This window comes from Astyanax mexicanus, chromosome 24, assembly GCF_023375975.1.
Source record: "Astyanax mexicanus isolate ESR-SI-001 chromosome 24, AstMex3_surface, whole genome shotgun sequence".
In the NCBI taxonomy this organism is placed as follows: Eukaryota; Metazoa; Chordata; class Actinopteri; order Characiformes; family Acestrorhamphidae; genus Astyanax; species Astyanax mexicanus.
This window is the reverse complement of record NC_064431.1, coordinates 21,456,046-21,471,580: the sequence shown is the minus strand read 5'-3', so window position 1 is coordinate 21,471,580 and position 15,535 is coordinate 21,456,046. Positions and strand designations below refer to the sequence as shown.

Genomic DNA, 15,535 nt, shown 5'->3' with positions numbered 1-15,535 from the left:
CAGGACTGCAACACATCACGAATTACACACAGAATCGTAAGCCCTTGTATCGTGATACATATTGTATTGCCAAATTCTTTCCAATACACAGCAGTAGCATGATTATATTTTTAGCAATTCACATGTCCACACAGGTAAGCTTGTCGGATTTGTGGGTCACTTTTACCTGCTTTCTTGATGCAGTCATTAAAAAGCCAGCAAGCGCAGGACAGGACAGAACTTAATAAACAAAAGCATTTCATTTAATAACATTTTTAATTCCTCTTATTTGTCTTGAAAAAACAAACAAAAAAGAAACTAATACAAGCTCATTTGGTTACTTTACATACACAGTTTGTGTCATTTCATTACTCCATTAGTCCATTTACGCGCCGCTTTTCATGCTAAGAACATCATTGCCAACAGTCCATACAAAGACACACGACACAGGAGGAAAAACGCCACCGCTCTGTCGTGCGGTTCACAGTTTTCCGACTTCATTGAAAACTCTTCATTTTTTTGTAAAAGTAGTACAAATTTCAACTCTAAAAAAGGGAAAACAAAATACAACAAGTACAAAACCCTGACTGTAGAAGCTGGAAGAGAGACCACAGTAAGTAAGCAAGCCCATGCTGAGCCTAGGTGAATTACTCAGGTGCTCGGCTGAAGGCACAGGAGTAGAGTTCCCTCCGACGAGAGAGGGCTGTGCACCGCTACAAGTGGAAGAGACTGAACTGAATGGGTCAACGAGGGCGCTGGTGAAATATTCATGCTTAATCTAACAGGCAGGGACGCGGAGGGCAAAGAGGCAGAGGGGGAGATGTACCGCCACTTGACTCGGAGTTCGTCAGAAGCGAACGATGCTTTGGAAAGAAGAGGTAGACTAGAAAAACTCTGGGTGTTTTCTTCAGATACCATCTCCACATCTCCATTTTCACCTGATGTCATCTAGTACAGTGCGTTTCAACCCTGGTCCTGAAGCTGAACCCTGCACATTTTAGTGGGTTTCCTTCCCTAACACACCCACTGCAACTCAGTGTTCAGAGAAGGGAAAGCACTACATGTGCAGAGTAGGTTGCCAGCTGGACAAGAGTTGAGATGAACTGATCAAGTAGGGCACTGACTCAGCAGCTCATTTTGTTGTTGACAGAAAACACTCAATTAGATTGGTCTTGCTTCCCTGTCAAAGACAGATGAAGCAATGGGTATAGCTATGTTCACATTACCATGCTGAATTAGATTCAAATGGATTTTAATCATTTTCTTTTCAAGATTAAATACACATCAGAATTGTGGGCTTGAAAGATGAATGCTGAAGGTCAGAGTGGAATTTCAAGTTTACTTTGCATTTTTAGTCTTTTTTTTTGCTTAAATTTAGAATGGTGTCGAATTCATACTCCCTGCCAGAACCCTGCCGCTTCCAGTTGCAACAAGCAGCACAGTAGGAACAACAGATTCTGAAAAGCCCAATATTCGATCTGAGCAAAAAATCTAAATTGATCAACAAGACTTGCAATGTGAACGCAGCCTAATAGTTCTTCCTTGCTGCTACTCAGAACAGTGAGAGCTACGTAGCTAGCCGGAGCCAACCACCACCAGTTTCTTCTCAAGTGGTCTCAGGCTGATTGTTCGTACCAGCTGAAGTAAAATGTGGAATCATGTGTGCCTAAGAGGTGCATATTATCCTTCCCTCGAAAGGGGGTTAAGACCTGAGAAAGAGGTATTACCTACACTACTCGTACAGCATCAGTAAGATCCCCTAATGGCCAACTTATGTTTCTACACTGAATCTATGTCACGGATATACATGCACACATTACGTGTAGAAATGCATCCTATGTCGTAGTCTGATGTGCACCACCCCAGAAATGTAGGTATGCGTCAAAGCACTACATTATATTCCATATAAATTAAACCTTTGTATTTGCAGAGCGATGCATACACACCAATGCACAAATATAAATGCTCATGATGGTGTAGAGCACTTGCACAGGCTACAACATAGACTCTACACTGACTTGACGCAAAAGTTTAAGTCGATGCCAACAGAGTCAACAGTGTATTTTACACCAGTGAGCTACAACATCTTAGTGTTTATACTTGTGTTTGTGGGTGTCTGCGTCACTCTGCCGTTTAAAAACAAGAAACATGATCTACATCGCTGTGATTCATAGTCTCTTTTCTGGGGAGATCCATGACAGGCTACGCCATAGGCTACGTCATGTCAGCTAGGCAGCACAGAAGCAAAAATTATCCTTCAGAGTAATCTAAAAGAGAAAGCTCAATGGCAGTGATTTTCACATTTCCATTTCTACCCAAACCTTGGTCCTGAGGAAACACCCATGCATGGCCATAGGGTTAGCACCTTTCGCATTCTCAAAAATAGTGTCTTTGTCTCATAACAAACAGCTTGTCTTTAATCATTAGAATTGTCAGAAAATGATGGCAGTGTCAACAAACATCTTCTGCAAACTTCTTTTACCTCTCCTGCAATAACGTTCCATCAAAGCCCTTTACCGCAGCATAAAACGTGTGTGTACAACAAATGCATCCATCTTTACGAAGCTGTCAGTTCCAACACTGGATTCGACCAGAGAATAGAGCAGGCAGAATGGCCCACAGAAGCTTCTTGGACAGGAAATGGCCGGCTCACAGATGCACGTTAAGTGCAGCTTCAACTCGACACAGATTGAGTGGCAACGTGGGCTCGGCAACGTACTGTCAAGAGCTTGGGTGTAAGGAGAGGAAGCTTCTAGTGCTAGAACCTGGAAGAAGAGAGTGCATAGCAGGCAGAGGAAAATAGGTCACAGTGTAGACAGAGCTGTGTCAGACAACAACAGCAATAGCTATGTACGAACGCTTCCAAGCTGAATCAGTGAGCAGTCACTGGGAATTACCCAGTGAATGTGGAGAGTGGGGGTTGTTATTCTCTCGCTCTCTGGCTCTTGCTCTCTCATTCTCACTGAGCCCCCAGATAGGACAAGGTCTGACGTACCCCATAAACACTGCTTGGAAGAATGTGTTTCCACTTATAGACCAAGGCGAACCTGACTGACATCCTTTACCAAATGCCAAAGAAGTTCCTGCAGCACCTGTGCAGAACTATCTAGGTGTAGTGTCAAATCCTTTCATTTTAGGCCGATGTGGTTGCAGGTTTTCATGCCAGTTTGAAGACTAACCTCTGACAAAAAAAAAAGTGTAAAGGAAAGAATTGTGTGGCTGGATTTTTTTTTTAAATAAAGCCTGCAGCCACACCAACCCAATGTGAACAGGTTTGAGACCCCTGATCTAGGCAGATCCTTCACCAAATTCAGGCTAAAAGTGATCTTTCCTAAAAGAGTGCCACTATGGCCGCCAGCTTCGAACACAGTTCAATGAAACTCTAGTTTGAGTGCCACATTCTACAACGCTCAATCTAACTTTCTTATTGTCGATCTACAGGGTATCAGCTTTCTCTTGTGCAACAGCTTTAACGAGAAAAGACGGAAATTAAAAACCTCAGAGTTACGGACAAGGTGCTGCTCGGATTGCCCCTAATCCCCAAGCTTTCGGGCCATGCACAGTGTTTTGGCCTGAAGCAGCCAACGAGGCCATTACTTCCTCATGACTCAGCAATGCCAGATGCGGAGCAGATAGAAAATAAAAGACAACAAAGGTAAAATGTTTTGAATTGTTGGAACATTTTCATTCACTCGACCAATTGTTGGCAAAGTGGCAAAGACCTCTAATGGACCAAGACCCCAAATGAGCACAGCACTCCTTGCTGTTAACTCAAACATCCCATGAGACTCAAATTATTAGGATAATTCTAGACTAGAGTGTCTAGAGTGTTTTTCCTAAGCCCAGCACATTTCTTAGCCCTTAATAATAAAAGTTCACCTCTACAAGGCAGCCCTTAGACTTGCAAAAGTTCAAGTTTGTCTTAGCAGAAAGGACGACAGTTAGTGTAAACCCCCGAAAGAAAAACAGCACTATATTTCACCCACATGTGCACTCACTTCAATAGTATTCCACTCCAGACAAGTGTTAAAAGTTTTTTTTTTTTTTCAATTTTTCAAATACCTTCTCGAAAGCTATTCAGAAGAAAAGAGTGTTTTAAAAGTCATATAAAATCTTTTTTTGCTTACTTCTTTAAAAATCAAAAGATCAAAGTCAAAACACTGAGTATTGACACTCATTATTTAAAAAACAAATAAAATCCACCTCTAAAATGATGCTACAAAGTTTATCTTTTTTCCTGAACTGGGGGGGGGGATCAGCTCTACGGAACGAGCTTCGGCAACACTGTACGCAAAGGTATACTCCCACTGGAGTCCCCCATCATGTTGGTCCGCAGTTTGTTGTTTGTTTGGCCCACGACAGGGGGCACCTTTGAGATGATACTGGGGAAGGATGTGCTGTGTTCTGTAATCCGCTTGGGCACCATGGTCTTCTCCCCACTAGGCACAGGCTTAGGCAGTCTTTTGTAGAGCCAGGGGTGTCGCAAGGCAGAGACAGGGGTCATGCGTGTGCTAGGTTCCCAGTCCAGACATTTCCTGAGAAAGTCAATAAAAGTCGGGTCATCACAGCCCTTGAGGGCCGTCACCCACTCCTTGCTGCCTGGAGGACCTCGCATTTTGCCTCGCCGAGAGCGACTCCCGTTTAGCACCAAGGTGCCGTTACTGAGTGTGGTGACTGTGCAGTAACGAGGGTGGCCTTTGGAGTTGATGAAGTTCTTGGCACGCTTGGCCTGTTCCAACAGTTTCTGAGGAGGCATACCCAACAGCTCCATCATGCATGCCAGCTGGTCTCCCTCGTCCTCACCAGGGAAGAGTGGGTAACCCGTAAGGAGCTCTGCCAGAATGCAGCCGAAGCTCCACATGTCTATGGGCATGCCATAGCGTGAGCCGAGGATGACCTCTGGAGCCCGGTAGAATCGGGACTGGATGTAGGTGTAGACTCGCTGGTGGTCGAAGCAGCTGGAGCCAAAGTCAATGACCTTGATGCCACTCCGTCCTTGTTGCTTGAGCAAAATATTCTCTGGTTTTAAATCACAGTGGATGATCTTATGGCGTTGCAGAGCTTCCAGGCACTGCAGGATAGAGTGGGCGAACTTGCGCACCAGAGGCAGGCTGAATCCCTGGAACTTATTGCGCTTGATGAGTTCATAAAGGTTCATGCTAAGAAGCTCGAAGGTCATACATATGTGATTGCGGAAGGTGAAGTTCTCCAGCATGTGAACAACATTCATGCTGCCCGTCTTATCCTGTTTCTTCAGGTGCTCCAGAATTCGGATTTCTTCTGCAGCTTGCCGGTGGAAGCGTTTCTCATTTCGCACCATCTTGAGGGCCAGATGCTGGTGCAGCTTGTGGTCGTAGACCTTCGCCACTTGACCAAAACTACCTTTACCGATTACCTTGAGGAACTCATAACGATAGGCAATGTGGTCATGAGGCACATGGATATAACCTCCTTGGTCGTCATCATATCCACAGTTATTAGAGCCCCCTGCCACTGCCTGCCTCTTCTTCGCATTTGGTCCCACAAAGAAGATCTCAGAATAGTTGTGGACCTCCTGTTGCTCCATTGCGGTCAACTGTTGCCTGTACTGCTTTAGGGCCTGCTCTGCGCCAAGAGGACCTCCTGGTTTGATGGGCTTGGTGACCGAGCTCTCGGAAGACTTGGCAGAACTGTTGCTATCCATGCTCCTCTCTTTGGAGAGAGCGGGCTGGGGTTTGGCAGGAGCTTGGCTGGAGCTAATCCCGTTGTGCTGGGTCATACCATTGGGCTTGCGGTTGTACGAGTCCTCATACAGGTACTTGACCTTCATCTGTCCTCCTCGGACTCCCAGGTGATCTTTCATTGTTGCCTTGTTCACACCCTTTAGAATAGAAGAGAAAGATATGTATTACAGCAATGCCAGATAGCAATATATATAATATTCAGGAGTTAAAAATGTTAATGTTAGAGAGAACAGTTCAGTATAACAAGGTTTTTTTTTAACAAGGCCATTTCTGTACAATTTTTTTCAGTTGTCAAACTATTGGTGCATCCCTACCAAAAAAGAAGGCCTATTTCAACAAAACACAGGACTCTCTGCTGCTGCTCTTCAAACATAGGGTAACTGGGACAGAGTTATATAATCAATAGTGCAAACGTGCAGCACTAAACAAGCAGCCAGTAGCATTATTGGAAATGTCATAAGGTCTGCAAGGGTGCACGTGTGATCTTCACAGCTGAACAGGGGGGGGGGGAACCTGATAAACAGTCCCAACAATGAGAGGAGGTGACGGTGAAACCAGTGGAGCAGGATGTTCATCGTTATGGAGGACAAAAGGCAAACATATGAGGCTTCAGGCTGTTACTAACAATTATAATGAGCACTTCCATCCTGATGTTTTGGTTTTTAATCCAAACTCAAACACAGAATGTTCAGTCAAAGATCTGACTAAGTATGTAGATAAATAGGTGTAGTTGGATGCTCCACCTTCTCTACCATCAAATGTAGATTAGAATAAAATCTGGACTAAACAGAAATACAGAAAGTATGTTCTGATAACACAGCTGTGATTTTTCCCCATTTTCAGGATGTTCAACAGTCCATAAAACATTTGTCCAATTTCTATTTCAGGTTCTGCTATAAAAGACTGTCCTGTCTGTGGACAAATCTTTACTGCATAAAGGGGAAAACAACTTGAAAGAGCACATTAGAAGGAAATTAGGTCATATAGAAAAATGTGAGACTCAAAAAACAGTCAAGACATGACTGTCAAATACGGCTGCTGAGAGGGGGTTGGAACCTCATTTCTGACGAGAACAGAACTTAAAATAGAACCAAATGCATGGAGGACGGACGAACAGATACCACAGGGACCAGGCCACATAAATCACGTCTATTCCCAGACAGCAGTGATCACACAGCATAGCCTACTGCAAAAATATATCTACTTGTAAAATGTTTTTGTTTTTATTTAGCATTAAGTAGTGGATATTGGGTGATAGGCTTGCCTGTATGGGTGACACAGGGCTGCGAGTCCACATGGCCAAAAAAAAAAAATAGGATCTGTTGCTGCTCCAATTCACACATGGCTTAAATTGTTTATTGAGTTTCTGAGGAAAACTATTTAATGGTCAGCTCACTGCAGAGAGTCTTCCATTTGAAACAGAAGTCATTTATATAGCGCAATTTATCGATATTTCACAAAAATAAGACACAATAACATTAACATAACTTGCAACTAAAACTCATATATCACTCACATATAATACCTTTTTTTACTCTAGATTTCTCTCAACTAAATGTGCACACAAATTTGCAGAGACAGGGAACCCTGTAGCAGATACTAATTGACTTAATGTGACCACATGTTTAATAAATAAGGTAGTCCTGTGGATCAGAAACGTAAAATTGTTTAAAGACTTAGTAACACTTAATATAAGAGAACTTCAGCTACTGGTTTATATTTTTTAGTTATAGTCTAACTGCAATTTAAAGAATTGTTTAAAAGTTGTCTTTTTACAGGGTCTAAAAAGTACAAATTGTATACTCATACGTATGTCGACAGAATAATATGTAACAGGTATTAGTTATTATATAACTGTGTGACTCGGACAGGAGAATCGGATTTGGACCATTACAGGTCCAGGACGTATGATGACACATATCATGATGTAAGCTATGCAGATCTTATTAAGAGGGCTTAATCAATAGAGTCTAGCTGGCTTGTGCAATTGAAAGCACATTGTGCTGCTGCTTAGGTGTTTTCACAAAGCCATTACAGGCCTAAACTTTGCTCAGAAAGTGAGCAAGACCTTCAAATTGCTGCAAGTGGAAATGTCACACTGTTGTGAGACATTGTTGTATGCAAGATCCATTTACATCTACAACACTGCAAAGGGTGTGAAGGGTGTGAGTGGTAGCGACACGTCTGTGAATGTGTGTGTGCCTGAGCTACTGAACCACAAGTATGACAGGCTGCCCACCATGCCAGCACACGATTTGGTGCAGAAGGGGGGGGAGTGGGTGAATAAGTTGAGGATGAAAAAAAAAAAAGTAGTGCACTCTTTGCTAGTGGGTCAAATTTTCAAGCCCACTTATTCTTAACAATGTTCCCTAGCAAACCAGAGCGATTTCCTGCTTGGTCAGACAAAAGCGCAAACTGCTCAGCTGCGTCCCCCGTGTTGGATGAATGCCATGGGAGGATGACCCGCAGGATGTGTGGGGTACTGGTTCTGTCCTGTTCCTGAAGGAGAGGAAGTCTGAACTTACTGTGTGCTTAGGCAGGGGAGGTAGTCCAGACGGGCTCTGTCCGTTCAGGTCCCCGTCTTCATTCACAATGTGGTCTGTGCGCATGTACGAATCATACAGACCGTCTCCATGTCGAGCTGCGAGACACAAAAATGAACAATAGTCAATAAACACAATATCACATCAGCTGAGCATGTCCTAAAGCAGAGGTAACAAAAACAAGCACTCCTACCTTGAGTGCACATAAACATTCATGCAAGTGTTTAGCCGCCAAGTCACTTAAAACGAGTCAACATTAACATAAGCGATGCAGGGGAGTAAATGGTCCAGCAGGAAAAGAAAAAACTCCTAAGAGAATCATGTATCCAAGTCGCAGGTGCGTCATAACACGGGCTTCCCACACAGCCTTGTCAACGAATGGTCTCTAGGGCTCATGTTGAAGCACTTGGAAACATATTAGGACACTTTTATGAGTCACTGGGAGTTCAGCAGTTTCCACAACTTGGTCCTATTATGTCACTAAAGCCTCTTAATATCTTAAACCAATCTGATTAGGAAACACACTGGGTAAAGTGGGCTACATAAGCTTCTGGGTGGATGGGCTATATTACATATTAGATGGAATACAATAACAAATAAGCCATTGTTTTCTTTAATATCTCAAGCTATTTTACTTTAGGTACCTTCTATGGGTTTCTAATGTTCACAATGACAACCACTAAAAATAAACTATAACACGCATCCAAACAAATTCAATAGCACACAGTGCTTGGAGCACTAGCTAAAGCCTACAAGGAAGTCTGTGTTATCAGTATCACCAACATACATGACGAGATCAGGTTCTACAGGTTTGTAGAAAACAATAAACATTACCTGTATAAATATATTCATTACTACATGATTATTACAGATATAGCTTTTGTACTCAGGAAATCTGTGTACTTGTTGATGAGAAACTCAAACACTGGAAAGATCATACTGCAACAATGGCACAAAAAAAGATAAAACATAGACTTCAAGTAATTTATAGACAAATCTGTTTCTTACTTTATACTGGAGTGAATATCGCAATACCAATTTTCCAAATATCAGGCAGTCCTGATGAGAACGTATATAGCTAACGATTTGAACTCAGGTAAGTGTTTATTTAGGAAGGAACTCTGTGAATAGACGGGTCTTTAGTTGGTGCTGCGAGCGACTCTGTTCGATGTTCAGACACCCAGTAGAAGTTTGGTGCGGGACAGAAAAAAGCAATCCGGCTTCCACGGATCTTGAGAATGGTGGGTTAAGCCGAGCTAAACTGTACTGAAAGCTTGAAAAGCTCTTAGTGTGGACCATTGCATTTCAAGTATGCCTATGAATTTGCTTGTCCATCCCAGCATGGCATTGTAGGCCAGCAAGCAACAGGAAGCAAGTGGACTCCTTAAAAGAATAGCTGAAGTCCACTTCCTGTCACAACCATCTGTTTTTTAAATGCTGTGCTGATAAACAATACTCTAATACTGAGGATATATTTTTATTATAATTGTAGTAATTCAAAATATGGACACAACCCAATCTCATTTAATGTTTTTTTAACTTTATTATTTTTATTATTATTATTTTTAACATTGTAGATTAACATTGAAGACATTAAAACTATGATGGAACTAAAACTGCAACTAATGATTATTTTGGTAGTCGACTAATCTGCTGATCCACGATTATTTTTGCCATGCCCCATCTCTGCTATGCTGTGGTTACGTTCCTATTCCTAGCTTTCTCTATCTTTGATTCCGGATTGAAATGCAGTTTAGATGTCCAGAACATTGTCCTTTAAAAGTGGAAAGTGCTGGCATTTAGTAACGAAATGGGTAGTCTTTTGTTTCTTCGTTAGTTACAGTATGTTTGATAGGCTGTGCATGAACAAAACAATTAAAATAAGCAGTTACTATCTAATCAAGCTAGGTAAGCAAGTTGAAATGTTAGGTAGGTTAACTAACTAGTTAGCTTTCTTATGTATGCCTTTTGTTGTTGTTGTTCTGACCAGTCAGTCAGATATTCTGTCAGTGGATATCCAGATCAGTATCAGCCAACTAATAAATACAGCAAGGGATTGCATTTCTTATCCTAATGTAATAGAGACCGCATAAATGTATAATTAAGTGAGTGAATTAACTACCTGCTGTGATGGGACCATCTGGTTTTCTGCTCAATATCATCATCGTGGAGGTCAGAAGTTGTAGCGTTAGTCAACATCCAACACTTTCTTGTGCTCCTTCTTCTTTTCGTGTGAACCAACCCGAAAAAGCCCTCTCGTTTGACTCTGGATGGGTCAGTAAATTTCAGACTGCCTCATGCCATGTCTAATGTTGCAAGAAACTCGGATATTTAGCTTAAATATGAGCTAAAAACTGAAGAATTCGGAGCAGAAGGAGTGGAGCATGATCCTGAGCCTCTTGTTGGCTGGGAGTGGAGTGTTTACTAACGTTAGCTAGCTCAAGTTAGCTTAGTGTCGAGTCTTCTTTAGCCCTGGGAAGCTGTGTAGCTATAGTCTAAATATACATTAAACAGACGTTGGTTGCTACGTGCTAAAACAGTGGTTAAGATATCAAAAGGTGAACGTCTTCCCAACCGCGTCCTGTTTTTAAAAATTACTCGACCAAGGGCTCGAAACGAAAAGTGCAGTGGAGCAAAAACACCCGTCCACATGAGCGCCGCTCCCAAAAACAGCGCTTTTTTTAGTCCAAAACCCGCACTGAAGTCCACCGCGGGCGCTCCTCGAGCTTTTCACAGTGTAGAAACCTTTATATTTCAAAAGGAGCATCCCAAGCACGGGGAACAGTCCAAAAAGAAGAGCACAGAACAGCCCTGGACTTCTACACAGCTTGCTAACGCTAGTTAGCTTCGTGGCTAACTAGCGCTCCACAGAAACCCCGAGACCAACCACCGTCCCTCTCCCGTTGAAACTCTCGTTTCGGAGTCTTATTTCTCATTAAAGCCGGTCAGTCCTCACACTGTCTCCCCTCAGCTTTAGCCCCTAAAACCGCTTCATCTCCCACAGCAGTAAAAAGTCCAGTAAAGTCGCGGAGTTCGGGGCAGTGCGAGTCCGCGTTCAGCGTTCACACACAGCCGTGTTTTCCTAGCTTGTTGCTAAGAGCGTCTCCTGTTTGGCGACAGCGGCGTCAACCACAGACAAAGTAAGAGGCGTGGCCAGGGGAGCGGCGGGGGGTGGGGCTAACAGCGTCACGCTGAATTCGTCTGACTCAGCCCATCTGCATCTGCGCCCCTGCAGATTACAGGACACGCCCACTTTACAAAACGTCATCACACACTGTTGACCAAGCCTCAAGTTTATACTAAATTCAAGACTTTAGAAGTGAATGTTCTGATAAACATGTTAGGGAAGTATTCTATAACAAAAGAAAAATTGGGCCCTGAGGGATATAATATTGGAATTCTTGTTTTACAGAGATCTCTAGAAGGACAGCTTGGTCACTCCCTTATAAGTTTTGTATTTATAATAAAATCAGAGAAGTACATTTAAAAATCCTGCATAATATCTACCCATGTAATTATAATCTTGCTAAATTTATAGAAATAGATCAGAACTGTACAGTTTGCTCCAGACATCCAGAAAAACTAGAACATTTATTTTTTAAATGTTCTTATTCAGAATATTTTTTGGAAAGCTCTAGCTATATATATTTTTGATAAAGTGAATTACAGTATAGATGTAAAATGTAAAGATGTTATTTTTTGGTTTTAACTGTAAGGTCTCTAATGTCAACTTTATTTTGAATCTGATGATCCTCTTTGGGAAACACTATCTGCACAAATTAAAATTTGCTGATGTGTTTCTTGTTGAATTTAATTTGTATATTGAGTCTATTAATTGCCTTAACAACAAAAAAGCTGTGTCCATCATATAGTACATGAAGGAGTTAAATTTGCTGGTTGATGAATGAGATATGTTGTCAGTATAAACATTTTGTTAAGTTTATAAAACCTTTATTGGTTGTATGTTTTTTTTTATCTTGGATATGATTGTTTGTACAGCTCTGGAAAAAATAAGAGACCACTTAAAGTTTCTTTGATTTTACCAAATTGAAAACCTCTGGAATATAATTAAGAAGAAGATGGATGATCACAAGCCATCAAACCTGAACTGCTTGATTTTTTTTTTTGCACCAGGTGTGGCATAAAGTTATCCAAAAGCAGTGTGCAAGACTAGGGGAGGAGAACATGCCAAGATGCATGGAAACTGTGATTAAAAACCAGGGTTATTCCACCAAATATTGATTTCTGAACTTGTTTTCTTTGCATTATTTGAGGTCTAAAAGTGCTGTATCTTTTTTGTTATGTCAGCCATTTCTCGTTTTCTGCAAATAAATGCTCTAAATGACAATATTTAGAAATGTTGTTCGTATTTTATAGAATAAAACAACTGTTCATTTTACTCAAACATATGCTTATACAAGCTTTATATGTAGAACATATATATGGTGTATACATATGTACTACTAATATGCCATCAGCTCAGGTGTGATCATCCTAGGACATTTCTAAAACATTCGACGTTAAAAGTAACTGGAACAGCATTTTATTTTAACAGTGTGTTTGCAAATGAAAGCAGTAGCTCTGTTTTTTTAAATGACCCCTCAAAAGGTCACTCTTTATTACAGCACTGAAGATTCGAAGTGGTGCAAATGCTAAATGTAGCAGTGTCTGACACTACCCCACAAACATTTCTTCTCCACTGGCTGAAAATAGACACATAAAAGAGGGACTCCAAGATACACAACCAGTTAGGACCAGTCACTGTCATTTTTATATTTATGATATTCCTGTTGCTGTGGTAGTTAACCAGCTTCTGCTAGCTCTTTGGATAATTGCAGCCACACACATGTAGCCCACTGCTACCATCCTAGTTAGCTAGCTTAGCTGCACTTTTGTTGTAGTGCGCAGCCCTGTTCTGTTTACTTTTATCCTAGACAGCAAAAGGACATTAAATCAATGCTCATTTTTCCATCACTAATGCATTGAAACAATAACGTCAGAATTAATTTATTTTAGCGTGTGCCAAGTGGTCCCAGTGGGTTAAGCGCTTCCAGGAGATTGCTCTTTCGAATCCTTGTCATGCAGCTTGCCATCAGCTGCCTGAGTCAGTCAGCCTAACTAAATTGGGGAGAAACAATGGGAGACAATTAGAAAAGAAAGATAATTTATTAATTTGTGCGCATCCATTTTACATTCATTCATTCTTATAGTTTTATATGTATGGTTTGTATTAAACTTTACATTTTTAAATATGTATTAGTTGTTTATATTGTTCTGTATCTTCTGGAGCACCTCTCAGTCATGTGTCTCAGCCAGCCAATCAGCACCTGATTGTTAGATCATATATAAGCTGGTCTTGCTGGTCGACCTCTTTGCTGGTCATGATGCTTATGTATTCATGCTGGTTGTCCAGTATGGTATGTCTTGGTCATCATGTTGGTGTAGCTGGATTAGGTTTTAATGCTTATGAACCAGCTAAACCATCAAACAAACAAACAAACAAAAACACTTTTTTGTGTGTTTTTTTACTCTTTATGGTTAGAAAAAACTACAGCTAAATGGAGCCTTTTAGGTTTGTGTAAAATCCATAATCTGCATTAGCAAAATCAGTATAAGTTGTTATGACATAATTTAAAGGACTGCAGGCCTACAAACCTACACAACATAAATGGGAGAGTTGAAATTTCAGAGTTAAACAGGTTAAGAGTTGATTTTCACTCTCGAAAGTGTAATTTTAAACTAATTCAGATTTAAATGTTGTTCAGTGTTGGAGTTATTTGAATTTCAAGTGGAATATTTCAGTGTTAACCCAAATAAACCTTATAAATACTGCCCAACTCAACAGAGATTTAAATAAACTCCACCCAATTAAACTCATTATTTGCATAATGGGCGTGCCCCTCACCCCAATCCTAACTTACACCATCACTGTGAACGCTTGCCCAGTGGGGCTACCTTCCATTTGGGTGTTTTATTATTTTTTGTTTACATTTTTTTTGTCTAGCTAACATGTTATAGGCTATAAGAGCAAGTTAGCATCTTCTGTACAGTAAATTGTTACAAAGTGTTGGCAATCCAAAAATGCAAGGTAATTTTTTCCTGAATAATAGTTCAAGACTAGTTAATTGGTGAATCTGCTTCTAATGTATTTTTTTTAAAACTCTTTTCAGTCTATTTCAGTTTTAATACTTTAGGGATTTAACAAACACAGATGTTACTTAAAAAGGAACTCTGCCAAGGTGTTTAATGTGGAACTATTTTATATAAAAGTGTTGATCTAACTCCAAAGAGTGTGGAGCTTCATTAACCCTGGAGAAAAGTTGAAATCAACTCTGTGGGAGTTCATTCAACACTTGACTTTTTGCTGTGTAGATACAAGGCAAGACACACTGACCCATGTCACAGGACTATATTAGCACTGAGCTATTGCACAAAACATGTCTTATTGACTTTAAGTGTTGTTTATTACTATTTACAGCCTGGCTGTAGCTCAAACTTTGTTGGCTCTAAGGGGAATGTTGTGCTAAATCGGGTCAGCCTGCATCAGCCCGGCTGTAGTAGATGCTATTCTCAGTAGTCTGGCTGTGGAAGAAGGGCCCTCTCTATATTTACTGCCATAAATAACATATTGACACCATTTTCAGGTTGACCCCTTGGCAGCTGACTCCCTGAGAGCTCAGGAGCTTGGGTGAACACAGGAGCTTGGGACTGCTAGGTGCTGTATTTGGACCTGGACGTTGTGATGGACACTTACAACTGGTGGCTTTTGTGGCAGCTTGAAAAAAAAGCCTCTGAGTGTCTTTGACAACCTGTATGCTTCTTCCATGTTTGGGAATCATGCAACATTGGTGTGAAATGGAGTGAAATTCACATGGTCTGTTAAAATGACTGCAGTTATTGAAACTGCAACTTAGCAGAAAGTATGTAAATAACGCTACATTCACATTATAAGCCTCATTGTTTAAATTCATTTTTTTGCTCAGATTGAATTTGGCTATCTTGACATGTATCTGTGTGTAATGTGAACAAATCTGTCCCTGAAACTCCTCACATGCACACATTGATACTTGTATAAACGTCACCTTCTTCACCAACAACATAAAACTCATATTTGAGAGATGAGCCAGAGCTTTATAAAGGTTAAAATAAATGCTATAGCAGCTCATATGTTGAGCAACTTTTCTAGAGTGGAGAAACAGCAAACAGTTGGTCTGAAGTACACGCTCAGGAAGAGGAAGTGAATAAGGCCAGGTGGTTTGCTTTTGCTGTTTTTGCAGCTTTAGCTGCACA

General features: G+C 41.0%; 1 protein-coding gene across 3 annotated transcripts; it reads right to left on the bottom strand.

The window, feature by feature from the left end:
- Nucleotides 1-236: 236 nt before the first annotated feature.
- Nucleotides 237-11,374, bottom strand: dyrk3 (dual specificity tyrosine phosphorylation regulated kinase 3). 3 transcript variants are annotated; one of them, XM_015605476.3, is made up of 3 exons: nt 10,368-11,374; nt 8,228-8,343; nt 237-5,839 (listed from the first exon to the last, which is right to left on the bottom strand). In XM_015605476.3, exons 1-3 carry the CDS (start codon nt 10,408-10,410, stop codon nt 4,241-4,243), a joined length of 1,758 nt encoding a protein of 585 aa, XP_015460962.1. In that variant the 5' UTR covers nt 10,411-11,374; the 3' UTR covers nt 237-4,240. The 3 variants fall into 3 exon arrangements, with proteins under 3 accessions (XP_015460962.1, XP_022538444.1, XP_022538443.1); XM_022682723.2 differs by lacking the exon at nt 10,368-11,374 and adding an exon at nt 10,189-10,312; XM_022682722.2 differs by lacking the exon at nt 10,368-11,374 and adding an exon at nt 8,439-8,749.
- Between the last annotated feature and the right edge of the window lie 4,161 nt (nt 11,375-15,535).

Bases quoted from the DNA above. Each gene is read 5' to 3' on its own strand.
- dyrk3 (XM_015605476.3), bottom strand. From the start codon at position 10,410: ATGATGATATTGAGCAGAAAACCAGATGGTCCCATCACAGCAG. The intron at 8,344-10,367 runs GTAGTTAATTCA...TGTGTCTCGCAG, and splicing joins AGATGGTCCCATCACAGCAG to CTCGACATGGAGACGGTCTG. The intron at 5,840-8,227 runs GTAAGTTCAGAC...TCTATTCTAAAG, and splicing joins CTCCCCTGCCTAAGCACACA to GGTGTGAACAAGGCAACAAT.